This window comes from Arachis hypogaea, chromosome 15, assembly GCF_003086295.3.
Source record: "Arachis hypogaea cultivar Tifrunner chromosome 15, arahy.Tifrunner.gnm2.J5K5, whole genome shotgun sequence".
NCBI lineage: Eukaryota > Viridiplantae > Streptophyta > Magnoliopsida > Fabales > Fabaceae > Arachis > Arachis hypogaea.
In genome coordinates, this window is record NC_092050.1 from 112,472,595 (window position 1) to 112,485,394 (window position 12,800).

At 40.6% G+C, this 12,800-nt stretch overlaps 2 protein-coding genes across 2 annotated transcripts in view; both read right to left on the reverse strand.

The window, feature by feature from the left end:
- Positions 1-9,618, reverse strand: part of LOC140179284 (uncharacterized) — a 36,440-nt gene extending 26,822 nt beyond the window's left edge. Inside the window, exons 1-3 of the mRNA XM_072217997.1 lie at positions 9,322-9,618; positions 8,481-8,727; positions 7,658-8,075 (exon numbers count right to left, since the gene is read on the reverse strand). Of these exons, the coding sequence (XP_072074098.1) occupies positions 7,658-8,075; positions 8,481-8,727; positions 9,322-9,618 (962 nt within the window). The remainder of the gene's footprint in view (positions 1-7,657; positions 8,076-8,480; positions 8,728-9,321) is intronic.
- Positions 9,619-9,904: 286 nt separating this feature from the next.
- LOC140179285 (uncharacterized) lies at positions 9,905-11,775 on the reverse strand. Its single transcript, XM_072217998.1, has 4 exons — positions 10,854-11,775; positions 10,430-10,752; positions 10,235-10,291; positions 9,905-10,159 (listed from the first exon to the last, which is right to left on the reverse strand). The coding sequence occupies exons 1-4, from the start codon at positions 11,773-11,775 to the stop codon at positions 9,905-9,907; spliced, it is 1,557 nt and encodes a 518-aa protein (XP_072074099.1).
- Between the last annotated feature and the right edge of the window lie 1,025 nt (positions 11,776-12,800).

Consider the following 12,800-nt stretch of genomic DNA (forward strand, 5'->3'; position numbering starts at 1 on the left):
AGAAGCTCAAGAACTCATTTACATGGTTGCCAATAACCAATTCATGTACACTTCTGAGAGGAATCCTGTGAGTAATGGGACGCCTCAGAAGAAGGGAGTTCTTGAAATTGATACTCTGAATGCCATATTGGCTCAGAATAAAATATTTACTCAGCAAGTCAATATGATTTCTCAGAGTCTGAATGGAATGCAAGCTGCATCCAACAGTACTCAAGAGGCATCTTCTGAAGAAGAAGCTTATGATCCTGAGAACCCTGCAATAGCAGAGGTGAATTACATGGGTGAACCATATGGAAACACCTATAACCCCTCATGGAAAAATCATCCAAATCTCTCATGGAAGGATCAACAAAAGCCTCAACAAGTCTTTAATAATGATAGAAGAAACAGGTTTAGCAATAGCAAGCCTTTTCCATCATCCACTCAGCAACAGACAGAGAATTCTGAACAAAATACCTCTAATTTAGCAAATTTAGTCTCTGATCTATCTAAGGCCACTGTGAGTTTTATGAATGAAACAAGGTCCTCCATTAGAAATTTAGAAGCACAAGTGGGCCAGCTAAGTAAGAAGATCACTGAAACTCCTCCTAGTACTCTCCCAAGCAATACAGAAGAGAATCCAAAGAGAGAGTGCAAGGCCATTGATATAACCATCATGGCCGAATCCAAGGAAGAAGGGGAGGATGTGAATCCCAAGGAGGAAGACCTCCTGGGACGTCTAGTGATCAATAAGGAGTTTTCCTCTGAGGAACCAAAGGACTCTGAGGCTCATCTAGAGACCATAGAGATTCCATTAAACCTCCTTACACCCTTCATGAGCTCTGATGAGTATTCTTCTTCTGAAGAGAATGAGGATGTTACTGAAGAGCAAGTTGCCAAGTTCCTTGGTGCAATCATGAAGCTGAATGCCAATTTATTTGGTAATGAAACTTGGGGAGATGAACCTCCCCTGTTCACCAATGAACTAAATGCATTGGATCAACTGAGATTGCCTCAGAGGAAACAGGATCCTAGAAAGTTCCTAATACCTTGTACCATAGGCACCATGACCTTTGAGAAGGCTCTATGTGACCTTGGGTCAGGGATAAACCTCATGCCACTATCTGTAATGGAGAAACTGGGAATCTTTGAGGTGCAAGCTGCTAGAATCTCATTAGAGATGGCAGACAATTCAAGAAAAGAGGCTTATGGACAGGTAGAGGACATGTTAGTAAAGGTTGAAGGCCTTTACATCCCTGCTAATTTCATAATCCTAGATACTGGGAAGGATGAGGATGAATCCATCATCCTTGGAAGACCTTTCCTAGCCACAACAAGAGCTGTGATTGATGTTAACAGAGGTGAACTAGTCCTTCAATTGAATGGGGACTCCCTTGAGTTTAAAACTTAAGGACATCCTTCTGTAAACATGAAAAAGAGGCACAGTAAGCTTCTCTCAAAACAGAGTCAACCAGAGTCCCCACAGTCAAACTCTAAGTTTGGTGTTGGGAGGCCACAACCAAACTCTAAGTTTGGTGTTGAACTCCCATATCCAAACTCTAAGTTTGGTGTTGGGGAGTCTCAACAAGGCTCTGAACATCTGTAAGGCTCCATGAGAGCCCACTGTCAAGCTATTGACATTAAAGAAGCGCTTGTTGGGAGGCAACCCAATTTTTATTTATCTAATTTTATTTTTATTTTATTGTTCTTTCATATTTTATTAGGTTCATGATCATGTGGAGTCACAAAATAAATAGAAAAATAAAAAACAGAATAAAAAATAGCAGAAGAAAAATCACACCCTGGAGGAAGGGCTTACTGGCGTTTAAACGCCAGTAAGAAGCATCTGGCTGGCGTTCAATGCCAGAACAGAGCATGGATCTGGCGTTAAACGCCCAAAACAAGCAGCATCCTGGCGTTCAGACGCCAGGAATGCACACTGAGGAAAGCTGGCGCTGAACGCCAGAAACAAGCATAGAACTGGCGTTCAACGCCAGAAACATGCTGCATCTGGGCGCTGAACGCCCAGAACAAGCATCAATTCGGCGTTTAAACGCCAGAATTGCATGCAAAGGCATTTTACATGCCTAATTGGTGCAGGGATACAAATCCTTGACACCTCAGGATCTGTGGACTCCACAGGATCATCTCAGTATCTGTGGACCCCACAGGATCCCCACTCACATTACCTCCTTATAATCCTATATCACCCTTTCCCAAGAACCCTTCACCACTCACATCCATTACTCCCCTAAAAACATCATACAACCCACCTACACCCACCCACTCAAATTTAAACCATCAACTCACCTCCATATCTTCTTCTTCTTCTACTATTCTTTCTTCTTTTGCTCGAGGGCGAACAATATTCTAAGTTTGGTGTGGTAAAAGCATAGCTTTTTTATTTTTCCATAACCATTGATGGCACCTAAGGCCAGAGAAACCTCTAGAAAGAGAAAAGAGAAGACAAAAGCTTCCACCTCCAAGTCATAGGAGATGGAGAGATTCATCTCAAGGGTCTATAGCTCAGTGGTAGAACATTTGACTGCAAATCAAGAGATCCCTGAGATACCTCAAGGGATGCACTTTCCTCCACAGAACTATTGGGAGCAAATCAACACCTCCCTAGGAGAACTAAGTTCTAACATGGGACAACTAAGAGTGGAACATCAAAAGCACTCCATCATCCTTCATGAAATTAGAGAAGATCAAAGAGCTATGAGGGAGGAGCAACAGAGACAAGGAAGAGACATAGAAGAGCTCAAGGACATCATTGGTTCCTCAAGAAGAAAATGCCACCATCACTAAGGTGGACTCATTCCTTGTTCTTACGTTCTCTGTTTTTCATTTTCTATGTTAAATGTTTATCCATGTTTGTGTCTTCATTACATGATCATTAGTATTTAAGTGTCTATGCCTTAAAGTAGTGAATATGAATCCATCACCTCTCTTAAATGAAAAATGTTTTAATCCAAAAGAACAAGAAGTACATGAGTTTCGAATTTATCCTTGAACTTAGTTTAATTATTTTGATGTGGTGACAATACTTTTTGTTTTCTGAATGAATGCTTGAACAATGCATATGTCTTTTAAAGTTGTTGTTTATGAATATTAAATATGTTGGCTCTTGAAAGAATGATGACAAGGAGACATGTTATTTGATAATCTGAAAAATCATACAAATTGATTCTTGAAGCAAGAAAAAGCAGTGAATACAAAGCTTGCAGAAAAAAAATGGCGAAAAAAAATTAGAAAAAGAAAAAGCAAGCAGAAAAAGCCAAAAGCTCTTAAAACCAAAAGGCAAGAGCAAAAAGCCAATAACCCTTAAAACCAAAAGGCAAGGTTAAATAAAAAGGATCCCAAGGCTTTGAGCATCAGTGGATAGGAGGGCCTAAAGGAATAAAATCCTGGCCTAAGCGGCTAAACCAAGCTGTCCCTAACCATGTGCTTGTGGCGTGAAGGTGTCAAGTGAAAACTTGAGACTGAGCGGTTAAAGTCAAGGTCCAAAGCAAAAAAGAGTGTGCTTAAGAACCTTGGACACCTCTAATTGGGGACTTTAGCAAAGCTGAGTCACAATCTGAAAAGGTTCACCCAGTTATGTGTCTGTGGCATTTATGTATCCGGTGGTAATACTGGAAAACAAAGTGCTTAGGGCCACGGCCAAGACTCATAAAGTAGCTGTATTCAAGAATCAACATACTGAACTAGGAGAATCAATAACACTATCTGAACTCTAAGTTCCTATAGATGCCAATCATTCTGAACTTCAATGGATAAAGTGAGATGCCAAAACTATTCAAGAGGGAAAAAGCTACAAGTCCCACTCATCTGATTGGAGCTATGTTTCATTGATAGTTTGGAATTTATAGTATATTCTCTTCTTTTTATCCTATTTGATTTTCAATTGCTTGGGGACAAGCAACAATTTAAGTTTGGTGTTGTGATGAGCGGATAATTTATACGCTTTTTGGCATTGTTTTTAGTATATTTTTAGTAGGATCTAGTTACTTTTAGGGATGTTTTTATTAGTTTTTATGTTAAATTCACATTTCTGGACTTTACTATGTGTTTGTGTGTTTTTTTGTGATTTCAGGTATTTTCTGGCTGAAATTGAGGGACTTGAGTAAAAATCAGATTTAGAGGTAGAAGAAGGACTGCTGATGCTGTTGGATTCTGACCTCCCTGCACTCAAAGTAGATTTTCTGGAGCTACAAAACTCAAAATGGTGCGCTTCCAATTGCTTTGGAAATTAGACATCCAGGGCTTTCCAGCAATATATAATAGTCCATACTTTGGCCGAGTTTAGACGACGCAAAATGGCGTTGAACGCCAGTTCTACGCTGCAGTCTGGAGTTAAACGCCAGAAACACATCACGAACCAGAGTTGAACGCTAAAAACACGTTACAACTTGGCGTTCAACTTCAGAAGAAGCCTCTGCATGTGTAAACTTCAAGCTCAGCCCTAGCACACACCAAGTGGACCTCAGAAGTGGATTTATGCATCAATTACTTACTTCTGTAAATCCTAGTAACTAGTTTAGTATAAATAGGACTTTTTACTATTGTATTTTCATCTTTTGATCATTTTTAGATCTCTAGACCTCCATGGGAGGCTGGCCACTCGGCCATGCTTACCCTATATTCACTTATGTATTTTTCAACGGTAGAGTTTCTACACTCCATAGATTAAGGTGTGGAGCTCTGCTGTTCCTCATGATTTAATGCAAAGTACTACTGTTTTCTATTCAATTCAACTTATTCCGCTTCTAAGATATCCATTCGCACCCAAGAACATGATGAATGTGATGATTATGTGATGCTCATCATCATTCTCACTTATGAACGCGTGCCTGACAAACACTTCCGTTCTACATGCAAACAAGCTAGAATGAATATCTCTTGGATATCTAATACAGGGGACCGAGTCTGAGTTATTAGAATCCTCGTGGTATAAGTTAGAACCCATGGATGGCCATTCCTGAGATCCGGAAAGTCTAAACCTTGTCTGTGGTATTCCGAGTAGGATTTGGGAAGGGATGACTGTGACGAACTTCAAACTCGCGAGTGCTGGGCGTAGTGACAGATGCAAAAGGATAGTAAATCCTATTCCAGTATGATCGAGAACCTCCAGATGATTAGCCATGCCGTGACAGATCATTTGGACCATTTTCACAGAGAGGATGGGATGTAGCCATTGACAACGGTGATGCCCTTACATAAAGCTTGCCATGGAAAGGAGTAGGAAGGATTGGATGAAGACAGCAGGAAAGCAGAGGATCAGAGGAACGAAAGCATCTCTATACACTTATCTGAAATTCTCACCAATGATTTACATAAGTATTTCTATCTTTATTTTATGTTTATTTATTATTATTATTCGAAAACTCCATAGCCATTTGATATCCGCCTGAGTGAGATTTACAAGGTAACCATAGCTTGCTTCAAGCCGACAATCTCCGTGGGATCGACCCTTACTCATGTAAGGTTTTATTACTTGGACGACCCAGTGCACTTGCTGGTTAGTTGTGCGAAGTTGTGAAGTTATGTTTGGACCATGGTATGGTGCACCAGTTATTGGCGCCATTGCCAGGGAGAGAATGAACAACAAATTTTACAATCTCAGAGTAACAATTTCGCATACCACCTGCCTGTGCATACGCACAGGTCTGTGCGTGCCCACAGGTTTAAAATTTTGCAGGGTTGTGCATGCGCACAAGGCTATGCGTGCGCACATACCAGAAATCACAAAATTCTACAACTTTGTAGAATTTCAGATTTTGATACCAATCTTTGAATGACCATAACTTCCTCTACAAAAATTCAAATTTTACAAACTTTATATCGATTTGAAGAGTTTTCAATAAGCTTTAATTTCAAACAAATTTCAACCAATTTTGAAAACTGATACATAAGTTATGATCAGATAAAGTTCACCAAAAACCAACTTTTACCAAAAGTTTACAATTTACCAATTTCCTCATTTTCACAACTCAAACCAACCAAAACCAAATAAAACCTTTCCAAACTCCATTTTCCATCAAAATCTACCCTTTATAACATATTACACCATTCTCAACCATCAAACCTCAAATATATAATACCAAAGTCAATCCTCCACCACTATCAATTCTCATCATCAACCTCATTCATGCTTTATATCAATATCCAATAATATACAATCATTCAAAGTCATCAAGCATCATACCTCAACATCATTATTTTCTCAACATAACAATATCAATTTAACATGCATTACCAATCAACCATCATCAACAACCACATAAATCCAATCCTATCCTATGGGTTACTAGCCTAAGTATCTATGAATATTATATACTACATAGAGAAAACCGAAACCATACCTTGGCCGATTCCCTATATGAACCAAAACTCAAAATTTAGCACAATCTATACTTTCAACCACAAGCAAGCCTCCAATTCCACTTCAACAAGCACTAACAAGTTCCAATAGCTTCCAAACTCACAATAATCAAGCTATATTATCACAAATCATCACTAATCAACCTAGGGCTCATCATAAATAAAATTTCACAAGAGTTCAATACCTCTTACCTTGTTCAACAGTCTTGGTAGCCAAAATCCAAAGCTAATCATGAGTTAGAGTGAACCTAAACACCCAAAATCACAAAATTCTCACTTAACAAAAAAACCTAGGATTCGAAATTTTGGAGAGAAGAACTAAAAGAATTTCGTGGTTACCTTACTAGTTTCTTGGGTGGGTTTTGTAGAGCTTTTTGCAAGGAACGCGTAGCCGTAAACGGTGCGGCGATCGGAGCTCTATAGCTCAAGATATGAGCTTGTGAAGATGGGGATGAATAGTGTTTTCTTCTTCCTCTTCTCCCCTTTCTCTTTCAGCTGGTGGTGTTGTGTTTTGAGTGTCGCTGCTGAAATGGGTTAATTAAATGAACCCTTATATATGTTGGGCTTGGGCCCAACTTCGTTCCGGTTCAACCCGTTAGCGTTTTTAGCCCGTTTGGCCCAACTTTGGGCAAAATCTTTAAAATTAACGCCCGGTTTTTGACTTATAATATTTTTCTAAGGTTTTTGACTGTTTTAACCTTTTCTCATGCAGCATCGGGCAGACTTGAACCGGTTCTGCTGTCGGTTCATGGTTGTTTACGGTTTTCACAGAAAACACATTTTCTAACTCAGAAAAACCTACTGAGTCCAAAAATCATATTTACATCCTCAAATTCTCACTCTAATTTTTCGTATTCTATTTTGGGCCATATAATTATCTAATTAGGTGGTTAATTAAGCTTGGTTCTTAAATTCTCCCCACCAAATAAGAAATTTTGCCCTCAAAATTTAATGATTACCTGATAATAGCTCGGGATAATCTTTTCGCATCTCAGACTCCAATTTCCAAGTTTGCTCTTCAACTCCTGTTCGCTCCCAAGCTACTTTAACTAATGAAACTTCCTTTCCTCACAGCTTCTTCACACTAGTGTCGTCGATACGCACCGGTGTTACTTGAAATGTCAAGTTCTCCCTCAACTCGACCGACTCAGGCTCTAACACATGGGCCGCATCCGACGTGTACTTACGGAGTTGTGACACGTGGAATACGTCATGCAAGTTAGACAGATGAGGTGGCAAAGCTACTTGATACGCCACCGGCCCGAATTGCCTCAGAATCTCAAATGGTCCTATATACCTCGGATTCAACTTCTTGGTTTTGATTGCCCTTCCAATCCCAGTCGTCGGTGTAACCCTAAGAAATACGTGTTCTCCCACTTCAAACTCTAATGGTTTCCTTCTCTGATCCGCGTAACTTTTCTGTCGACTCTGGGCAGTTAGAATTCTCTCTCGAATATTCTTAATCTTCTCAGTAGTCTCAGCTACTAAATCAAGACCCAAAACACTTGCTTCAACCGACTCATACAAACAACGTGGAGATTGGCACTTTCGTCCATATAAGGCCTCATACGGAGCCATCCCTATACTTGCATGAAAGCTGTTGTTGTACGCAAACTCCACCAATGGCATGTAACGGTCCCAACTTCCACGTTGATCTAATACACACGCCTTTAACATACCTTCTAATGTCTGAATAGTCCTTTCTGACTGTCCATCTGTTTATGGATGATTTGCGGTACTGAGACATAGTTTCGTACCGAAAGACCTTTGGAAAGCTACCCAAAACCTTGATGTGAATCGGGGATCACGGTCCGACACTATGCTCGATGGTACACCATGCAACCTTACGATCTCCTTGATGTATAGTTTCGCCAACTCCTCCATAGAACAGTTTACTCGAATAGGCAGAAAATGAGCGGATTTGGTTAAGCGATCCACGATCACCCAAACCGCATCAAATCCCGACCTAGTCCTCGGTAAACCGGTCACAAAGTCCATCGCAATTCCTTCCCACTTCCATTGAGGAAACTCAAGTGGCTGTAGCATTCCCGATGGTTTCTGATGCTCTATCTTCACTTTCTGACACGTCAGGCACTTGGATACCACTGTTGCTACATCACCTTTCATCGTAGGCCACCAGAACATCTTCTTTAAGTTGTAGTACATCTTCGTACTTCTGGGATGAATAGAAAACCCACTGTTGTGAGCTTCTGATAACAAATCTTGCCTCAAACTCCTGACATCCGGTATACAAATTCTCCCCTTATATCTCCACAATCCTTCATCATCCTTGGTGAATTTTCCACGCCTCTGATCACCAACTGGTTGAAAGAATTGCTGAAGCTTTTGCTCATCTTGCTGAGCCTTCTAAATCTTTGTCTTAAACGTACCCGAAATCTGCAACTGATTCAAACAAGCTCTTTTGGCAACTTCACTAATGTCCAACTTAAGGTCCACAAACTTATCCACTAACTCTTCCTCTTTAATTCTCATCCAAGCTATTGTTAAATATTTCTGACTCAACGCGTCTGCTACCACATTCGCCTTTCCAGGATGATAACTCAGTTCAAAATCATAATCCTTAAGCAACTCCATCCACCTTTTTTGACGCATATTAAGTTCTTTCTGATCAAAGATGTACTTGAGACTTTTATGATCAGAAAAGATGCTAAACCTCACTCCATACAAGTGGTGTCTCCAAATGTTTAATGCAAACACAATCGCCACTAATTCCAAGTCATTAGTTAGGTAATTCACCTCATGCGGTCTTAGCTGTCACGATGCGTAAGCCACCACATTCCGGTGTTGCATCAACACGCAACCCAAACCCTTCAGTGACGCATCACAATACACTTTAAACGGTTCATGTGGTTTTGGTAAAATCAAAACAGGTGCTGAAGTTAACTTTTACTTCAAGGTCTGAAAACTCTCTTCACACTCTGACGTCTACACAAATGGCACCTCCTTCCTTGTCAACTTAGTCATCGGTAGTGCAATCCGGGAAAATCCTTCAATAAATCTCTGGTAATATTCGACTAAGCCTAAGGAACTTCTGACTTCCGTCACCGTTGTCGGTCTCTCCCATTCCATCACCGCTTCCACTTTTAAAGGATCCACGGCTATTCTTCCCTTGCTCACCACGTGACCTAAGAACGTTACTTCTTCTTTCCAGAACTCACACTTTGACAACTTAGCATACAATTTCCGCTCCTTTAAGATTTGCAACACAATTCTCAAGTGTTCCTCATGCTCCTTCATCGTCTTGGAATAAACTAAGATGTCGTCTATGAAAACCACCACGAATTTGTCCAAAAAGGGATGAAAGACTCTGTTCATGTAATCCATGAAAACAGCAGGTGCGTTCGTTAACCCAAAGGACATCACCACAAATTCGTAGTGTCTATAGCGCATTCTAAATGCAGTTTTAGGGATATCATCCTCCTTCACCCTTATCTGATGGTAACCGGATCTCAAATCGATCTTGGAAAATACTCCAGCTCCTTGTAGTTGATCCATCAAGCCATCTATCCTTGGCAGCGGGTACTTATTCTTCACAGTTACTTTGTTCAATTAGCGGTAATCCACACACAGTCGCATTCCTCTTGTTCAGAAGCTCTTTCAACTGAGTCTTTAGTTCAGCCAGCTCTATCGGAGCCATTCTATACGGCGTAATCGACATTGGTCTAGCTCCTAGCACCAATTCAATTACAAATTCAATTTCCATCTGCGGTGGAAATTCAGAAATATCTTCCGGGAACACCTCCGGAAAGTCTCTAACTACCGAAATTTGATCCAAGTTCTAGGCATCACCAAAGGCATTAACAGTTAACAAAATATAACCCTGACACTCTTTCCCACTACAGTGCACCATTACATAGTTCAGGTAGTAGCCCTTAGCTATCACTGCTCCATTTTCTCCTTCCGATATAAACTGAATTAACCGCTCAAAGCAATTCAACAAAACTCAATTCTTCGACAACCAACCAAATCCCAAAATCATCTCCAACCCAACCAATGGTAAACAGATCAAATCATGCACAAAGTATCTACCTTTAAGCTTGAAACCTACTTGCCTACACCCTGACCTAGTCATAACCGTCTGATGCGGAGTATGTATATGCAGATCAAATGCTAACTCTGACACTTTCAAGTCTAGTTCCTCAACTTTAGCAAATGAAATAAACGAATGCGAAGCTCCAGTATCATACAGTGCAATCAAAACTTTATCACCAATTAAACAGTTACCTCTCATCAACGGATCCGCCTTAGAAGCATCATTGGCATTCACAGCAAACACTCGCCCCTGGTGCTGACTCTGACTCGTATTCGGGTTCCTTCCACGAGTGCAATCCCTCGTAATGTGGCCAGGTAACCCACAGTTGAAGCATCCACCTAAACCAATCTTGCAAGATTCATATGGATGATAACGTCCACAACGCACACAAGTTAAATTTGGAGAATTCTTACTCTGATTTTCTCTTCCTTTAGCATACTGAAACTGAATCTGAGTGTTCTTTCTGAAGCCTCCTTGCCCTTGAAGCGGATATCCTCCTCTCTTGAAACTCTGACCTCTCGGATGAAAATACTTGCACGCCCCTTACTAGTGTTCCCTCCATGAGTGTCCTTGGATGCGGCTACTGTCTTGGCATACTCCTCAACCACCCTCGCCTGGTTCACCAAATCATAAAAAGTACAAATCTCCATTGGAGCCACAGCAGTCATAATGTTGTCCTTCAACCTCCTCTGATACTTGATATATTTCCAGCTTTCATAGGTCTCCGGGGCACCCTGACACACCCTGGAAAATGTACAAAGCTCCTCAAACTTGCTTGTGTAGTCTGCCACAGACAAAGAACCTTGCTTCAGCTGCATAAGTTCCATCTCCTTCGATTCTCTTGTAGACTCCGGAAAGTACTTCTTGTAGAAGGCCGTCTGGAATATGTCCCAAGGAACATCGGCATTCTGAAGCTGTAGCAAGCAGCACTCGGCTTGCCACCAGTGCTGGACCTCTCCTGCAAGCTGATAAGCAGCAAATTCTACATACTGATTATTGAGAACGTGCTGAGCTTGTAATGCACGCTCCATGGCCTGAAACCAGTTGTCCGCTTCTGTGAGGTTAGTTGATCCTCGAAAAATTGGCAGATGAACCTTGAGAAAAGTCTCCAAGGTCATCGGAGCACCTCCCAAGTTATCGTCATTTTCTTTCGCATTGTCATTCGCATTTCCTTCACCGTTTTCGTTGCCATTCCCAGCCGGTTGGCCTAACCTCTGCACAGCTTGCAGAGTTGTAGCAGCATTAGCTTCTATGGTGTTTGCTAAGTTCGCCATTGCTACCATGAATTCGACATGATTATCGGCCGGCTGCTCATTCCTACTCTCTGGTGAATGTGCTCGACCTCGTCCGCGAGTGGCCATTAAGGTTTCTGTCTACACCAAACAATCGATATAGAGGTAATCAGTCTCAATATCAAAAGCCTAGTGCTTCAATTATCCCAATCACTCACTCACAAACAAGCATGCTATGCAATATCAAACAGATAACCTAATAGCATCAAAGAAAAGACATACAAAGCATGCAATGAAGCACAATCAGTCCATCCCTCAGGCTCACGAAGACGAACCGCTCTGATACCACTAAATGTAATACCCTAATTAGCCAAAGCTTTACCTCACGTCATAAAGCAAAGGTTAATCAACAGTTACGATAATTCTAAGCTCATACATATAATATATAGAATAAAATAATATAATCTAAATGCCCGATGAAGGATATAGCTCAAAAACAGGATTTGAAAAGCGCAAAACATACTAACGATGCTTCTAACGTAAAGCAAAAGGTTAGATATAATATGACAAAAGATAATAGTATAATATCATAAGAATCTAGCCACGGCTCGCGAAGTTTAAGCTGGCTAGACATATATACAGACAAACAGAATCTGAAGTTTAAAATGGCTTATACAAGTTTTTCTCTCTCAATACAAGCCTCTAGGCAAAAGCAAAATACAAAAGTGAGAGATATATATAAACAAAACAAATAAAGAAGACTCCAAGAGTAACAAAATCTTCTGCTTCTGTCACCATCTAAACATCTCACCAAGGTGGGTTTCGACCTGCATCTGAAAAACAACAACAGAAATATGGTATGAGAACCGGAGGTTCTCAATATGGTAACAGTGCCCAGTGATGTAGGATATAAGACCCCATAACGCCAAAGGCAATCCTAGACTTCATATCCATCACAAGATTTCAGTCTTAAGGCATACTAAAACAGTAAAGCATAATTATATAAATCTTAACATAAATAAATATGGTGCTCTATCTTAGGAGATTTCTATTCTAACCAACACCGTTATCCCACAGCCTTCACCAACCTATCCTCCATGCGATCCCATCGCCACCGCCTTCTGAACCTCCTCAATCCCAGTAAAAATCACAAT